The 17,399-nt window shown below is 34.9% G+C and overlaps 2 protein-coding genes and 2 long non-coding RNA genes across 6 annotated transcripts; 2 read left to right on the top strand and 2 right to left on the bottom strand.

Moving 5' to 3' along the window:
• Positions 1 to 7,955: 7,955 nt before the first annotated feature.
• LOC146940140 (uncharacterized) lies at positions 7,956 to 11,598 on the top strand. Its single transcript, XM_085753743.1, has one exon. The coding sequence runs from the start codon at positions 8,504 to 8,506 to the stop codon at positions 10,247 to 10,249; it is 1,746 nt and encodes a 581-aa protein (XP_085609869.1). The 5' UTR covers positions 7,956 to 8,503; the 3' UTR covers positions 10,250 to 11,598.
• Positions 11,599 to 12,039: 441 nt separating this feature from the next.
• LOC146940139 (major pollen allergen Lol p 11-like) lies at positions 12,040 to 13,781 on the bottom strand. Its single transcript, XM_085753744.1, has 2 exons — positions 13,557 to 13,781; positions 12,040 to 12,740 (listed from the first exon to the last, which is right to left on the bottom strand). Exons 1-2 carry the CDS (start codon positions 13,711 to 13,713, stop codon positions 12,409 to 12,411), a joined length of 489 nt encoding a protein of 162 aa, XP_085609870.1. The 5' UTR covers positions 13,714 to 13,781; the 3' UTR covers positions 12,040 to 12,408.
• A 717-nt stretch (positions 13,782 to 14,498) lies between these two features.
• On the top strand, positions 14,499 to 15,359 carry LOC146940138 (uncharacterized). Of its 2 annotated transcripts, none has more exons than XR_015031896.1 (3): positions 14,499 to 14,663; positions 14,756 to 14,771; positions 15,026 to 15,359. It is a non-coding gene; the product is annotated as an uncharacterized LOC146940138 (long non-coding RNA). The 2 variants fall into 2 exon arrangements; XR_015031897.1 differs by having other exon boundaries at positions 15,002 to 15,359.
• Positions 14,913 to 16,885, bottom strand: LOC146940137 (uncharacterized). Of its 2 annotated transcripts, XR_015031895.1 has the most exons (3): positions 16,271 to 16,689; positions 15,608 to 15,742; positions 14,913 to 15,078 (listed from the first exon to the last, which is right to left on the bottom strand). It is a non-coding gene; the product is annotated as an uncharacterized LOC146940137 (long non-coding RNA). The 2 variants fall into 2 exon arrangements; XR_015031894.1 differs by having other exon boundaries at positions 14,913 to 15,742; positions 16,271 to 16,885.
• Between the last annotated feature and the right edge of the window lie 514 nt (positions 16,886 to 17,399).

Below are 17,399 nucleotides of genomic sequence, written 5' to 3'. Positions count from 1 at the left end.
AAAGTACTTAAAGACAAAAAAGCATTTAGAAATGGTTTTCACCATTCAGTTACAATCCCAAAGCGATCGAGAAACCAGCGAATTTCTGTATCGAGACGACACCTGAAGCAAGCATTGACCAGGTAGTAGTCATGATCTGGCCCAGGTAGAAGTGAATACCAGCCTCCAATTCTCCCATCTCCTGCACAGTTGTAGTAGTTGTTGCAAAAACGACGCCTAGTAAGCCAAATAGGCATGGGCCTATTCCACCAAGGACAGCGAAATCGATAACTCGAAGTTCCTCCCAAAATGTCGCTTCGAAATTCTGCCAATCGATGTGTCCATGCAAGATCTTTGAAGTCTTCGAGGATGTTTTCTGGCATAGGCATGGAGAGCGCATTGATGAGAAGAAGGTAGTACCTTGCACTCAGAGAGCCAGTGGCATTGATAGCAGTAGTAAGGAGGCGTTTCATTTCTTCAACGTTTGGATTAGCATCCAACATGTGTTGAGTGCTTCGAAGAATACAGAACATGGCGTTGCCATGATTCCAGAGTCTAAGTTTAAAAGCAAACTTAGAATGAGCCACCATAGCATTGTTGTACCATTCATTGGGGTCGTAGAGGAAGTAGAGGACATCATTTCCAAAAGCCCTAGAAACTTCAGAATCCTCACTGATGCGCCAATGCCTGCTATTGGTATGGCGAAAGGCGAAAAGATCTTTCCTGCTTTGAGCAGCAATCTTTGCAGCAATCTTGACTAAAAGATCATCACTCAGATTATCAATGGTGGTCATGATGATTTAAGAAAGAAAAGCTTTGAGTAAGAAGGATTTTTTCAGACGAAGACGAAACAAAGAAAAAGAGTGATTTTTATAAAAGGGAAAATCATATTTATAATGGAGGGAAGTTGAAAGAAGTGGCTCAATCAAACGGTTCTTCTTGCTTTGAAGATGATGACACGTGGGAACGGTTATTCCGATGGCCAATGGTTACTTAACTTTGTAATCTGAGGGAAGTTTTAAAGGTTTTATTTTAAAAGGATTAATTTGTGTTAAAAGGTCATTTATTTGTTTTATTTCTTTTCAACTTCCTAGGCAAGTTTAACTTGTTGGGTTAAACAAAAAAGTTACTTTTTTGTTTCCTCATCATTAAAATGTCTTGGAAATTGTTCCAATCTTATTTGGATTTAAATAAAATTTAAATTCGATACAAGAAAATAAGAAAGGAATTTCGATGATTGAAAAGAAATTGTCGTTCGAAATAGAAAATGGTCCACAGATTGTTATAAAGACATTACAGACCAAGATATTCGATAAGGCTGAAATAAAATAAAAGTCTTAGAGAATAAAATAGAAACAGAACTAAATCTCAAATGATGAGATGAGTTTCTCAATTTGGCTTTTGTATTCAGCCAGTTGGGTATCGAGAGCATGGTTGTCATTTGCAAGTTGAGCAATGGTAGACTCTAGTTCCTTGGAGAGCTTGAATTTGTTAACAGCTTCATTGGCTTCTCGATTTCTGGCTTCATCCTTAGTCAAAATTTCAGCTTTCTGAGCTTCCAGTTCTTTAATCTTGGCATCGATGTCAACCACTTGCTGCTTCGCATTGTTTCTTTCTTGCTGAAGAGTTTTAAATTTCTCTTGGAAGGATGACAGTTCGATCACAATTTGATCATGATGCGCTTTCTTCTCTGCCATCTGAGCTTGACCAGTTTTCCTCTTCTGGAAATTTTGATTAGCACTCTCCAACATTGGTTCAAGATAATTAAACAGGTTTCGAAACTTCCAACCAGTTGGGAGAGCACCAAGTTTTTCAAATAAACTCTTGATTTCAGCAAGAGTTCCAGCATCATTTTCAATCAACTCTAGCAAGTTGGCTTCGATGATCTTCTTTTGAAATTCTGCTAGCAGGTTGTTCTTTGAAGTCTCAGAGGGATTTCCCTTGGATGAATCAGAAGTTTGGCCAGTGCTAGTTGAGAAAAGAGTATTACTCTTAGCTATCAAGGCAAAGGCATTGAAAGGATCATCTTTGGCCAATCGATCGATTTCTTCCAGATCGATCATAGGGGCATCTTGTTGAGCAATCATCTCTGCATCACCAGGAGCATCTTGTTGAGTAGTTATGTTTGTATCTTCAGTAGCAAAGTTCGGTACATTATCTCCAAGGGTGGGTGCAGAATGAGATTGGTCATTGTTGAGTGATTCATCATTTACCAAGTCATCAGTGGGTGGTTCTGCCTGTTGTTGTTGAGGAGGATCCACTTTAAGACCTTCTGGACTGCTAGCATCATCATGCTCATCCTCTTTGTCTTCAGCAATTGGTGAAGTGGTCTTCGAAGAAGGAAGAACTTGCCCATGTTGTGATGGTTTAGTTTGTTCTTGTTCGATACCCTAAAAAGAATAAGATAGATGCTTAAAAAACAAGACATTTAGAGATATTTCGTATAAAATATGGTTTCGATAAAATACCTTCGAACCATTATCACCAACATGTGAATGAGCACTAGAATGAGAAGTCTTTCGACGACGTTTGAATGGTTTAGATGGTGAGATGGGGGGAGAACTTTCAGAAGCTTCCACTTCGACTTCCTTTTCTTGGACAAGTGATATTTGTTCTTGTTTTCTTTTCCTTCTTCCTTCAGTATGGACTTTGGGAAGTGTTACTTTGGAAGCTTCGATCTGTTCTTTAGTTATCTCCACCTCACTATCATCATCAGAGAGATCGACAGTTGCTTGTTCTTTCTTGCTCTTCGATCTAGAATGTCCTTTTGATGAAGTTGTTTTCACTTTGGGTTCCTTTGATTTAGGAGGTTCCTTCGATGCAGCCTCAGATTTCTTCGATTCAACTTCTTTAGTTTGGGAAGCTTTCTTTTTCTTCTTGTCAGACTTGCTTTTCGAAGTGTTCTGGGTGCTGGCATCATCGAGCTTTGCTTCTCCTGGAGTTAAAGGCAAAGCTGAAATATGTGATTATACAGATAAGTACTATTTCTTTTAACAATAGTATTAATGTGTTTTAGCGAAAGAAAAATCATACCCATGATACTGGGAGTTTCGATTCGAACTTGGGATAATTCATAGCCAAGTTCACCATTATATTGGTATAAATTGCATTTAGCATAGGTTACTAAATTATTTTGTGGGAATTTGAAATTATAAAGTAACCATTTTGGGTATGGTGGCCTGAAGGCCAAAGCAAGATTACAAGATGGAAGTCTTGCTAGTCTCATTTTCTTTTCTAAAACATAAAGATATTTATTGGGTGTTCCAGGGGGAAAAATTGTTTCTGAAATTTTCTCTCGAACTTTATCTCTCAGAGTTTGAGCAGCATAATATACTGTCCTCTTTGGATGTAAAGGGTCATATGTTGTTTGATAATATCTTTGAAATTGCTGAATTTCTTTAATGTGCGTACCTCTAGTCTTCTTGTCTTTGTTCTGCAAAGTGTGAAAAGTACTGGTCAGTTGAGGCAGCAATTCATCGGGATTCCCTCGATTGGATTGGCGTATGTAATAATTTCGCCACCATCGAAAGAATGCTTCAGAGCATGCAAATGATGTTGAGAAATATGTAGGCTCGAACACAGTTGTTCTCTTGGCTTGAATTATGGATTTCCACACAGGTTCGATCAGAGGAATTTTCCATTCACTTATACTTTTGAACAAGGAGCTGGGTTTTGATTGAACCATACCAAACTGTCTAGCTACATGGTTAGGTTGATAACCATATACTCCATAAGGGCTACCAGGTGTAAGTCTGCTAGATAGATAGGTAGGGGTCAAATAAGCTTCCCATATAGCATTGATTTCTGTTTTATTGGCTTTTTTCGAAGTAGTGGGAAAGTCCTCTTTGAACCAGTTAGGTCCATATTTCCTAGTGGTAAATGGTGCCATCATAGGGGTGAAAATGGGACAATCAAGCAGGGTTGTATAAGCATTTTCAAAAAGTTGTTGTGAAGACTTGTTCCCATCGGGGTGAAACATAGCTAAGCCTATACCTTCAGTGGTCTTGTCTGAGTATGCTGATGTGTAAGAGGAAGGTAGGATCGAAGCAAGTTTTGATCCAAAAATGGCTAAAAGCCATAGTTGAAACAACCATATGGGTCCTGATACAACTAAATTTCCACCAGTTTGGGGATAATCTCTAAGATTATTAGTTGTTTGGTTAAGGGTTTCATATAAAGAACCTAGAATCAGTTTGCTTAAACAGATATCTGTTCCTTCATGCAACTGACTAGCTAGACACATGAATTTCTTAGGGACTTGTACTGACCTCGAGCAAAAAACATGCATAGATAACCAGTAGGTCAAAAAAGCTACATGTTCATCTGCAGATACTTCAGCACATTCGGTATCATGGTTGTTAGCTATAAATAAACCATAGGCAGGGCTATCGAAATTTACTGAGTATTGAGAAGTGGTAACATCTGGATTAAAGGTGTATCCAGTTGGTTTTAAGCTAGTAAGGCCAGCCACATCTAAAAGGGTAGGAGTGAGCATTCCACATTTCAAGTGAAGGCTGTTGTTCGATGGGTTCCAAAAATGTAAAGCAGCAAATATCAATTCATTATGGTATTTTGGACCATATCGAGATATTTGGATGAGATCAAAAATCCCTTTCTCCTTCCAGAACTGTCCCTTTTGTTTTTGAACTTTGTCTAACCAAGCAATATATTCTGGATAAGTTTTTGGTTCAGTCCTAATTTTGGATTTTACAAAACTTAGGTCAAAAGGACCTTTTGTGAAAATTAAAGGAGGTTGAGTTTCAATGCATGGGAAAAGAGAATTAATCTCTGGAGTTTCAGGTTCTAGAGAAATAGGGCCTAAAAATGCATGTGGAGTATCAGTACAAGGGATGATTACCTGGGTTTTCCAGATAGCTTTTTCAGCTTCATTGATCTCTGGTTCGTTCATAAAAGCAGGAGCAGCACTGGCGATTTCTTTAGTAAAATCAATGGGTTCTTCGCGATTCACATGAGAAGTTCCTGCTGCGTTCGTCATTGTTTAAGTATTTTTGTGAGAATTTGATGAATAGTTCGTGTGTAAAGATAGGAGTTGCAGAAAATTTAAAGTTTTTTCTTCGAGAGAACTTTTGGCGGAGAAGAGGAACAGTGAAAGTGAAAATGAAATGGTGAAAAGTGAAAAGAGTAAAGGTGAGTTTGCTTTTATATGGACTTTTGATCATGACACATGTCAAGATCTTATTTTGACAGTTTTACCATTAAAGTGTTGTCTTTTCCAATGTTAGAGAACGTGGCCCACTAACTAAGATTGTGGGGTCAGTATTTAAAGGAAATTTGAATTAGTTTTGAATTAAATACTGACATCATTCATTTCGATGGAGAATGTTAGTTTTTTTTTCAAAAACGTCTTTTTCTTCTTCGATGAAATCGAAAATGGCGTTTCTGGGGGGCAATTTGTTAGCCAATATATTTTACTAGCTGTAATAAATGTGGTCAAAGTATAGTTGACCTAGATTTAAAGAAGATTCGAACAGAGTGTTGTGTTGAAAGCAAATATGGGTTCGAAGATGGTAGAAGACTTCGATAAGGCAGTTTTCGAAGGTGGTTATCAGCAGTTATTCTTTAAGTCAGTTTTTATTTTAAGTTTGTTTTCAAATAAGTAAAACTGTCGACTTGTGGCAGTTGTAGTTTGAATTTCAAAGAAGTGTAGTTATTTCTAGACTTAGTATAAATAGTAGTTTTTCATAGGAAAAACGGGTCACAATTCCGTCATACAAACTTACACTCAAAGTATCCGTATGGAAGCGAGAAACGAGTCACAAGTTGCAATGTATGAATCTGTGTACCAACCTTTGTTTAATCAATGCAATTTACACTTTGTTCTTTAAGTGTTCTTGCACTTTACTTTATTAAGTTCGATTGAGTTCAAGTGGATTGAATTCGATTGTTTTTATCATATTTCTTATATTTTTGACATCAAAAACGCAGAATTTCTAACAACAAGAACAAACACAATATGTCCTAAGATTTACTGGTTGATCTTGCAAGTTACCATTTGTAAACCAGCGGTTGTTTACGAAAATCCAACGTAAACAAGACTACAACGAATAGTCTCCGCAAGTTGATTACAGAAAGTCCACTGAAGTTGGCAACAGCAAGATCAGCTTGCCCCAAATCATACCTGCAGGTTTCATTATCCATCAGTTTCTAAATGCTAAAAGAATAATAGTTACAAACAAAAAAATTCAAGTACTAAAGTGTTCATTTCAATATAAGGGAATACATCTAATTTATAAGGGAATACATCTAATTTTATGTACTTGAATATTTTTCATGGAATTTTATTTTCATACCAGGTGTGCTATTTATTTATGCATTAACGAGAATTACTCACGCCGGTCACGCGAACTTTATGTACTTGAGTATTTTTCATGGAATTTTATTTTCATACCAGGTGTGCTATTTATTTAGAGTAGCACTTTGGTGCCATAGCTTTGGTGTCATTGGTGCCATAGCTTGCATCTCCACCACACACACACATCACACACACATCCACACACATCAATGACCAGGATTTCCCCAATGGCACCAATGGCACCAAAACTATGTCATGGAAGTATTTCCCATTTATGCATTAACGAGAATTACTCACGCCGGTCAAGCGCGATATGCTCCATTCAATGCTACAACCATCATTGTGCACAGTGGCGGAGCCAGAAATTTCATAGAGCCTAGGTAAAAAAATTATCGCAAATTCACATGTGACATAATATACATAAATAGTCATAAATCAAAATAAATTATTTGAGTTTGCCCAAAATTTGTTTTTTTAAGTGGGTTAATGGGCTATTAGGTTGGGTCTAGTATAAAGAAAGTATCGATTGAGCCCGGGCGAGTGCTCGAGGTCGCCGTCTTGTCATCTCTGTTTGACTTCCATATTTGTTGACGTTCATTGTATACTTGTTTGATATTTGTCTTGCAATCTTGTCTTTTGCTCTTCAAATTTAACAAAATATTTTTTGGAAGCACACCAAACTCTTGGTTAAGTCACGTACAAGTTTCTTGTCATCCTCCTTTAATCTATCCGCAAGCATGTGTCTTTCTAAACTTGGTTCCATCTTATGGTTGTGAACTCCATTACAAATATTTAATCTCCAATCATTTGTTTGCCTACTAAGATATGCACGAACCATGAACATACACCTACATTTTCTTGAGCTCGTTGCCTCATGCTTCAATATTTTTTTCGGCACTTTGTGATCACCACTTCATTCACTCACAAATTGCAACATTGAATTGACCAAATTGGATCTATGTATACCAATTGTAAATTCTGCCCTATTTGCTTGACGACGTACCCAATTAAGCAACTCATCCCTATCTTTCCATTTAACTTCTTCGGACAAAAATGAGCCGTGTCAACTTCGTTGGCATCAAGTTGGACGACACCAAAGTCAACATATAATGAAGCTTCAACATGGACGGAAGCTCCATCAATATTTGCTTTGGCTTTAACCCTTATGCGGTTTGACATCTCTAAAATTTTCGACAAAAATTGGTTTTGTATCACCCGGATCATCATCCGCGTTCTCAACTATAACTATAAATAAACAACACATAACTATGAATAACTAACTAATGCAAAAACATTAATTGCACGATGAATTACAAAAAAGTATAAAACAAAAAACAAAAAAATAGGCAGTAATATGCAATTTATGAACCATCGCATCGGTAGTCAACTACCGAATTTCATCGGCAGTTAACTGCCGATGCCCCCATACTTCGGCAGTTAAGTGTCGATAAGTGCATGTCAGACATTTTGCGAAAACTGACAGGGAAATACACAAAAATAAACCGATTAAAATAACAAATACCTATTTTTTTACGTTAAAAGTGTGTTGAAATCTCCAAGGGTTGATGCTTCAATGATTTTGGACAAAGATTGTGGAAAAAATTATTTGATATGAGGTAAAGATTGAAGAGGGAAAGAAAAGTTGATGAAATAGTGAGTAGGGGGGAGCATGTTGTATTTATGATTTATCAGCCTATCGCATATCGGCAGTTACCTGCCGGAAAACAGTTAATTGTCGAGGGATATTTTGATCTTTTACCGTTGTTTTTTTAGCGTTTTTTTTTTGACAAAGTATTTTTAGCGTTTATTAAGGTGTGAACAACAATTTTCAAAGATATGTTTCTTTTAGAGGCTACATGTTAAACAACGTGGCTGCACCTGCACATATATTTTTGACAGGATTGAGATTGAGGCTGTTTTTGTTTTCGACGTTTTTTATGTTGGTTGAAAACAGAACGAACGCTACTATATAATAGTCGACCCTGGACAAATAAACACATTACAATTGCATGAAACAATCGACTGGGCTTAGGTAGGTTAGGGTTTGTTCGAGAAGAGAAGAAAGATAAGCCGACATAAATTTTTGGCTGACAGGACTGAGGTGGTTTTGTTTTTCCATGATTTATGAACAGAACGCTAGGTACTATATAATATACTCCAATCCAATCCACAGAATCGAATAGAATAGTTAGGGTTACGGAGAAGAAAGAAATGGCTTCCAGAAAAAGAATTGCAGGAGCAGGTTTACTGGATGATGATTGCTGGGAATATGTGTCATCGAAACTCCTCAACAGCGAGAACTATAGCGTCGACGAGGGTAAGCGTTATTTAGAGACTTTATCCCTTGTATCCAAACAGCTACTCGACGTCACAAACCGTTCTGTGCATTCCGTCACATTAATCTACAATCCATCACCCTTCTCTCGCCTCTTCCAAAGGTTCCCAAATCTTACTTCACTTGACCTCTCGTGCTTCCGCGGTGACCTAAACATGCTTCTCTCTCGAATCCCCCGTTCTGTTTCCCTCTTCCGCCTCACATCTCTTAACCTCTCCAACCACCCCACCTTCCCCACGTTAGGGTTGCAAACTATTCTCAAAAACACTAAATCAACCTTAACCTCTCTCACATGTTCCAACATCGGCTCTCTACACCATACTGACATATCCTTCATTGCCGATTCTCTCCCTTTCCTCCAACAACTGGATATCAGTTTCCCTAAGATATTAATCATAGAGGACGCCGACACCAACGACCACTATAATAATGCTCTACAGCTTCTCACTCAAAAGCTTTCAAAACTCTGCAAGGTTAATCTCTCTGGTCATTTCTACGTAAATGACTCGTCCTTTTTTCAATTGTGTATGAACTGTGTCTTTCTACAAGAGGTGGTTATGTTCCAATGCCATTTTCTAACACGTGCTGGTCTTGCTTCTGCATTCTGTCAGAGACCAACTTTGAATTCTTTCTCTCTTACCTGCCGTAAGGATGTTACTTCATACTTCGTTGATTCATTGCTGAGTTTGAAGGGATTAACTTGTCTTGATTTGTCCTTTTCACTCATCACTGACGAGCTGCTTTGCTTACTAGCACTTGAAGCTCTTCCTTTGAGGAAACTTGTCCTCCACAAATGCTTCGGACATACAAATGCTGGGATCTCTTACCTCTTGTCAAGGTGTCGATCTCTGCAGCATCTAGATCTTCGAAATTTTGAGTCAAAATTTTTGAATGTTCAAAGTTTCATTGAGTTGTGTGTATTTCTTGGTGATTTGGTGTCTATAAACCTCAATGGTTGTGACAAGCTCAACAATGCAGCCTTATTTGCACTCCTTAAGAATTGTCCTTTGCTGACTGAGATCCATATGGAGTCAACAAAAATTGGAATTGGTTCAAGACCATCTGTGGTGGATTTGGTTGTATACCATCAAGTGAAGTCTCTCCATTTGGCTTACAATTCACAATTGCAAGATGAAGATATCACCATGTTTTCTTTTATGTTTCCTAATATGCAGCTTCTTGATTTGAGCTCTTGTGATGACATATGTATTGTTAATGTGTTAAAGACATGTTGTAATATTAGGCATTTAAAATATGCCTTCTGCCCACAAGCTAAGCTATCTTGGACCGACGTCGAAGCTACCAAACTGGAGGTGTTGGACTTGTCAAATTCAAGAATTGATGGTGAAGCACTGTATGCAATCTCAAAGACTTGCCCTCGGCTTCTACAACTTGACCTGGAACATTGTTATCATGCCACAGAGAAGGGAGTTAGGCTAGTGGTAGAAAACTGCGTACACCTGAGAGAGATTAATTTGCGATCTTGTCCTAAAGTGTCCACTAAAATTGTTTCCTGGATGATATTTTCAAGGCCATCATTGAGAAAAATAACAGCGCCGCCTCAATTTCGTCCCCGTGACTGTGATAGGAAACTCCTCTTTGGACGATGTCTTGTTTGCTAGTTATTCTAGAAGTGCTCTGTTCGAGTTGTAAGCTTCTTTGTTTTCTTTTATGTTTCAGATGTTATTTCTCTTTATTTTTCTTTCTTGTTGAAAATGAAAACTTCCATTTGTTTTATTTTGTTACTGATCTAATAATAATACATTTCATAGTAAGTTCATAAAAATACCCTTATTTTGTTACATGGAATCTTAACGTTTCTTTTGACGTGCAAAAATGTTGTAGGATCCTCATTCATATTTGCAGAGCTTTAAAATCTATATTTGTGGGAGGGATATAACATCTGATCCCTACGGTAGAAAACCTATTCTAATTAGATGGGTTATTTATCACAATGTGTAAGTATATATATGTCACATGAAGTCATGCTTTCCTTTGCCTTCAAGCTAGCTATACTCTATAATATGTTTTGCTGTAAATAACAACAATGGTGCTTGCTTGATTTCAGTGTCGTTTTCAACACGCTGTTTGGTCTCGGGACAAATCTATGGACGGTTCTGTTGGCATTCAATCTGGAGCCGGGTGCATTATAAAAGATGATTCATTTTTATAAATGCAAGTTATCATTCATATCATCTTACTGATTGTGAAAACAAAGAATCAACCAAACAAACGACTAGTTTATCACGTGGCTACTTAGCTAAGCACCAAATTTTACATGACAACAATAATAGTTATGTCATTACTTTTCTCAACTAATGAGTTTCTCGCACGTCCTATTCAAATTATAACATCTGAAATGTTTCAACATGTTTTTTGAGGTTTTTATGGGATGTTTATGTCATTCGAATTATAAAATTCGAACTACATAGAACGCGCGAGAAACTCATAGGATGGGAAAAGAAGCAGTATAGTAGTTATGTACACCATTCACTGGCCAAATAACGATGACATTTAATGTGGCCTATTCCTTCCACACCTTTCCATCTTTTCTACATCCCCTTTCCTCGGATATGTTCCTTGTTCCACAAACACCACTTCATTCATGAACTAAATTACGGTATTCATATCCTCACACATGGACCAAATTGAAAGCATCTAGAGTCATGGACCATTTTACTCGTCAACTATACACTTACCTGACACGTCATCACCTTTCGCTGTGTTAAGGATGCTTATAATAGATTTCTTAAACAATGCCCTCAAGACCCAAATCATTCACAAACATTAAGAGCACTTATAATGGATTCTTTAAACAATATATTTAGAACATTTGTTAGCGAGACCCAAATCATTCACGAAAAGAAGAAACATTTTACAAGTTGGGAACAAAATTGGAATATTTGCATTCTCATAACTAAATTAAAAGCACCTTACAAAGTCGATGATCTTTCTATGGTACTAGTTTTTTTTTTAAAAAAAAAATCAATTGACTGTTTCTCCAACTTACGAATTCTAATTCTCGCTCGTAATTCCATATCAAAAGTCAATTTTTGACACCCTGAAATTATTATTTTTAACTTCCGTGAAAAAAGATGATATGTTATATAAATGACCAATTTCACCAGTGTTAAAACTATTCATTGCTTGACGCAACCTCAGTTTACAAAACAAATTTTTAGGTAAAAGTGAAGTTCAAAATGGAAGTTTAAAAGAAAAAGTTGCATACGTGTTTTAAGTTTTAAGTATTTTTTTTCTCAGATCATGTTTTTGACTGCAAAATTGTTTGAATGATGCTCTTCAAAATTACTCTTATACGTATACTAATTGCTAAAAAGGATGAGTAGATATCTTAATGACGATAGAAGAATATGATTAGTGAAAACAAGGAACTCATAAAAAATCAATCGAATGGCAAACCAAACATGACATAATTACACTAACATGTTGGACGACAATTTTACAGACATCCAAAGCCAATTCAAGAATGGCTCTATGCAACAAATCACTCTTGAAAAATAAAAGCCATCCACAGAACGAAAACCATCATATGAAAGAATTCATTGATATAAAAACATAGTACTTATACCACAGCAACAGAACTGAGACTAATCTTCTACTCCAAGACACATGATCCTCAATAAACAATATAATTAAGCATGGTCCAATAACATATATATAAGCATATATAAACTGATTGTTGAGTTAACACTCCATCATCAAGATTTAATCAAATAGACACTAGAAAACCCAAATCCAAAGTAAATAAACTAGGAATTAATTAATTCTCTTCATCCAATTCTTGCATTTGCTTGAGGACCTCAGCACAGCCAGAAGCAACCTCCTCTGACATGTATAACATTGCATTGGCAAACCTGTCATTAGAGGCAATGCCGTTGTAACGGGTGAGAATAACACGTGCTTGGTCACGCCCAGGTGCTCTTTCGCTGCAACTACGCTCAGGGCTGTTTATTAGCTTCACATCACACACTTCATCTGCACGATCCTGATCCACATAGATTGTATATTCTCCAGTTGCATCAGTCTTCCCTGGCTTTGAGAACACAACTTCGTTGCTGTTCCTTTGCTTGCATTCCAGCATAACCTCAGCACCTAAGCAGATTCATTAATCAAACATAATAGTGTTAACAAACTACCATATGGAAAATGTTCTCCATGAGGATTATAAATTATAAGAATTCCCTTTTTTATACTTCTAATTAAATTATTATTAGTTTCTTCTAATTTATTTGTATATAGAGAATAAACAACAGTAGCAACAACCAATGGTTACATGAATCAAACAATCCCATAATGTTCTATCATATAATATATTTGTATTCAACTCATTAATCACTATATCTTTGCATTCGAAACAAAATATTCAAAACAAAACAATAGAAAAATGTAAAATTGAAAATAAAAGACATAAAAATGTGAAATTGAATATTCTTATATCTAACTAGTCAAAATAATCTATTGTTTCAAATAATCTGGTTTGAAGATTTCACTCATCAAGGTCAATCATTGAACATTATAATAATAGTAATAAACCATTAATTAACGAAGTTATTTTTTAAAAATAAAAATATGGGACTACATTACTAGATCCAACACACTACAAAATGAATAGATCAGAAAATAGCTTAAATTCTAAACAAATCTATTTCCCTATATTACACTAATATTGTGAAACCAGATCAGATCTGATACTCCATTATCTCAAAAAGAGTGGTCATCAATGTTCTCTATTCCACACCCTAAACCCTAAAATCTAAAGCAAAATTGAAAATGCAACAACACCGTTTCCAAAAATTAAAGAATTTAAATTACATAATAGTGAAATTAAACCAAAAGGGTGAACAAATTCGAATGAAAAACTTAAGCTTGGTACTTTAAGAAAGAGATCTGAGAGTAAAAAGGGGTTACCAGCAATGTGAGTGATAGCGGAAGTTTCATAACCAGCACGGCAAGGGTCACATACAACACGACCCTTCAAGCAGAAAGGGTTCTTGGCTGGGCGAATGGCCATAACCATTGCTGGAAGAACACACAAAAACAACAAAAAAGCAACTCTTGAAGCCATAGTGAAGGATGAAGATTGATGAAGAAGATAGAATAGAAGAAGAAGAATGAGAAATGGTTTACTTATGTAGTTGTATTATTGAAGATTTTCAATTAAAAGGGTGTGTCAGTGGAGTAAAGTTGGAGGAATGGGAAAAAGATAAAACAAAAGCGCGTTGTGTATGCTCATATGTGGTGGAGTGCATTGTAAATTAACGTGGTCTCGTTACTATAATGTGCCACGTCATTATCATGAGAAATCTTAAGTGTCTTAATGGAGCGTTTGATCACCCAAAATGTACATACCAAAGATAACATCACAAGACAGAACAATAGAATATCAAAGGGGGAATGATGTGGTGTAGAGAAGAATGGATAGTAGAGGATAAAAAGAATGGCGGTGTTTTGGAAATAATTATAGTTTTTGTAGCTGGCGCTGTCGGTGCTACATGTGACTCCAAGTGGAAACAAACTGTTCATTGGGTAATGTAAAAGAAGAATGCATCTATGAATACCGCGTGACGCGCCGATAATTTTGCCTTCATCACTTTCTTACACTTTTCCCACATCTCTTATAATATAAGAAAGGAGTGCACGCTGCACCACAAGGCGACATCTGGCTGCGGCTTTGGTTGACAAGTGGGTAGCTTCATTATGTGACATGTGGCAAAGAAAGGTAGAGATAAAGAGTTTTGAAATATCAATGGAGGCAAAGTTTCAATTTCAAATTTCAAATACAATGGAGCCAAATTTACAATTTCAAATTTCAAATACTCATCATTCAATACTCTTTCATAATTTAATACTCTCTCATTCTCTCTCTTTCAAAAAATAAAAATACTCTCATTCTCTCAAATGTCTCTCTTCTCTCATTTTCCTTTTTCTCTTCTGTCTTTGCCTCATTCTTTTAACTCCATTTTCTTTTCTCAAATTGCAGGAATATTGTTTATTTTAAAAAGAAGAACACGACAGGTACAAGAATTCATTTTCTTCTTAACAAAGCTATCAAAATTATCACTAAACTACTTATTTCTTTTTTTTTTGTCTTCATTTTACTGTTGCAGGATGAACAATGGTAAGGTAATAAGAACTCTTTTTCCTTTGCAAAATTGTCTTCTTCGTTTCTTTATGTCCAAAGTATCATCATATTAAACTGAGTTTACTTTTTTCCAACTGTATAACATGACAAATTCTACTTCAAAGTATCAAACAACATTCATATTCAAATTATAATAAATAGATTACTTCAAATATATAATAAAGTTTTACACCATAGTCAATCTTCTACAAATACTTATTTTCTTGCACAGTTTTTCCTTTGTTTTGTTGGACAGAAAAAATAAACAACAAATGAAGATGATGAATACCGATATGAAATAGTAAAAACCTGAAAATGAGCGAGAAAGGGAAGATGAATACAAGGATCAAAAGAAATATCAATATTTATGTTGTGATTTTATTGAAGAATTATTGAAGATAAAAGAAGACAGAGAGGAAGAGCCAACATATACATATGTGTGTGAGTTCACATGGGGAAGTAACCACAGTTTTTTTTTTTATTTCATTCTGAAGTTTTCTTTTATACAAAGAGGTAATCTGAAAGTTTAACAACACAATTAATTTTTTTTTCTTTTGAGGGAAAAAAGTATACATTCAATCAAAATTATATTCCATGTTGTACAAAAAATATTATATTTTATGCTATACCAATATTTTCTATAAAAAAAAAGGTGAGTTGAATTGGATAATTGTCATAAAAATTTATAATCACATCTATAAAAAAATATTATAATACTCAGATCTGTGATTTTTTTTTGAAGGAATATTCAGATCTGTGATTGTTTTTTCGTATAATTAAGGCTAGCCCTTTATTTAAAATGATATTTTCAAGAATATTTTCAAGAATAAAATCTTACACTTCTCTCATTAAGAGCTTTTGTTCACTTTATCCTCTTATACATTTTCCTAAACTTCATATTATGTTCTTCCACTTAATGTTGCAGGAGATCTACAAGTTGCTCATTCTCCAGTCAACAGTAGAAGCCGATGTTCTGCAAAATAAAAATCAATTTTTTAAAATTATTATGTTTCATAGGCAACAAAATAAATACCACTTGAAATATGGTCAGACATAATATTTCAAGAGAAAAAAAATATAAACAGAATAATAAATAACATAATTTAAAATGAATTATTTATTTTTTCATCAATGTATTTTGAAAAATAAGTTAAAATCTGATTTTTCATTCACATAAAATCATTTACCAACAAATTATTTCTTTGTTGAGCCATAACCAATTATTTTTATTGAGCCAACACATGAAATCCAAAAATAAATTATTTCTTTCTTTTTTTTTCATTACCAAAAAAAATAATTTATTTTTATTGATTAATCATAGATCTGAATTTAAACAAAATATATATATATATAACAGTTGAAAACAACAAAATTATTTACCAACAAAACAAGTTTTTTCTTTTTGTTGAGCCATAACCAATTTTTTTTTATCAAAAGAAACACAGATACAAATCAAAGCCTTTTTTTCGTTTTTATTAAGCATATGAATATGAAAGCTGACCTAGGGCATATGAGCGGCGAAGACGGTTTTTGCCATGGTGGTTTCCGGCACGGTGGTTGCCGGCGTACTTGCTTTGCTTAAAAAATTTCTTCGTGGGTTTTGTAGAGGAAATATAATAGAGTATTTCTATGGTGAAAGTTTTGTGAAAAAAGATTTGTGGTGTTCAAGATCTGTGTTAGAAGTTGGTGATTGAAAAATTAGAAATATCTCAGATATGAAAATAAATTTGATAGATAGATACAGGATGGAGAAATGATGAAGATGGTGGTGTCAGGGTAGCCATCGGTGGCCGGAACATGGCGGAGAACGTCCAATTTTGACATGGTGGATGATGGTGGTGGCTAGGGTATCAATGAAGAGAAAGGAGAAAAAGTTGCTAATAGGAGAGAGAGAGAGAAACAAAGGAAAATTAAAATGTTACTGATCCCACCTATTGAAAACTCAAAATTAATTTTTCATTTTCTATGCATGTGGGCCATCAGTTTGGACTTCAAACAACAATTAAATTTAGTTAATGTTTTTTAAAGAATTAAATTTAGTTAATTGTAAATTTATACATGGGCTAATTTTTATGACTATTGTTTTGGTTTTAAAAGCATGGGGCTAAATATATGATTTTTTTTATCAGTAAGAGGTAAGTATTTTTTTGAGCAAATAAAATGGAAGTATATGACGTTCTGTATACGGAAAATAAATTTAATAAATTGTATGGCGCTAAATTTATACACGGCCCATGAATAAAGTTACAAAAAATTATACAAAAAATATTTGTTATTGATGTAGTGTTTTGGAAGTGGTGTATACTCAAATGCACGGGATAAGTTATCACAAACGAAATTAAATTTGATAAAAGAGAAAAGTTGTTATTGATAAAATTATTTTTGTTTTGTGGTTATTGATAAAATAATATTTTTCATCGATATATTAAATTATACCCTCTGTCCCGCGAAATTAAATCTGATAAAAGAGAAAAGTTGTTATTGATAAAATTATTTTTGTTTAGTGGTTATTGATAAAATAATATTTTTCATCGATATATTAAATTATACCCTCCGTCCCGCAATAGATGACCCATTTGAAAATGTGTAATTTTGACTTAACTTACTTTGACCATATTTTTCTACTAATA

The sequence above is a fragment of the Medicago sativa genome, chromosome 3, assembly GCF_051527215.1.
Source record: "Medicago sativa cultivar Bolivia chromosome 3, Bolivia_mono, whole genome shotgun sequence".
In the NCBI taxonomy this organism is placed as follows: domain Eukaryota; kingdom Viridiplantae; phylum Streptophyta; class Magnoliopsida; order Fabales; family Fabaceae; genus Medicago; species Medicago sativa.
The sequence above is the reverse complement of the archived record's forward strand: the minus strand, read 5'-3'. Positions and strand labels throughout refer to the sequence as shown.

Coding starts and splice junctions, on each gene's coding strand:
- LOC146940140 (XM_085753743.1), top strand. CDS start 8,504: ATGGCTTCCAGAAAAAGAATTGCAGGAGCAGGTTTACTGGATGATGAT.
- LOC146940139 (XM_085753744.1), bottom strand. CDS start 13,713: ATGGCTTCAAGAGTTGCTTTTTTGTTGTTTTTGTGTGTTCTTCCAGCA. Junction 12,741..13,556: donor CGCTATCACTCACATTGCTG/GTAACCCCTTTT, acceptor GAATCTGCTTAG/GTGCTGAGGTTATGCTGGAA.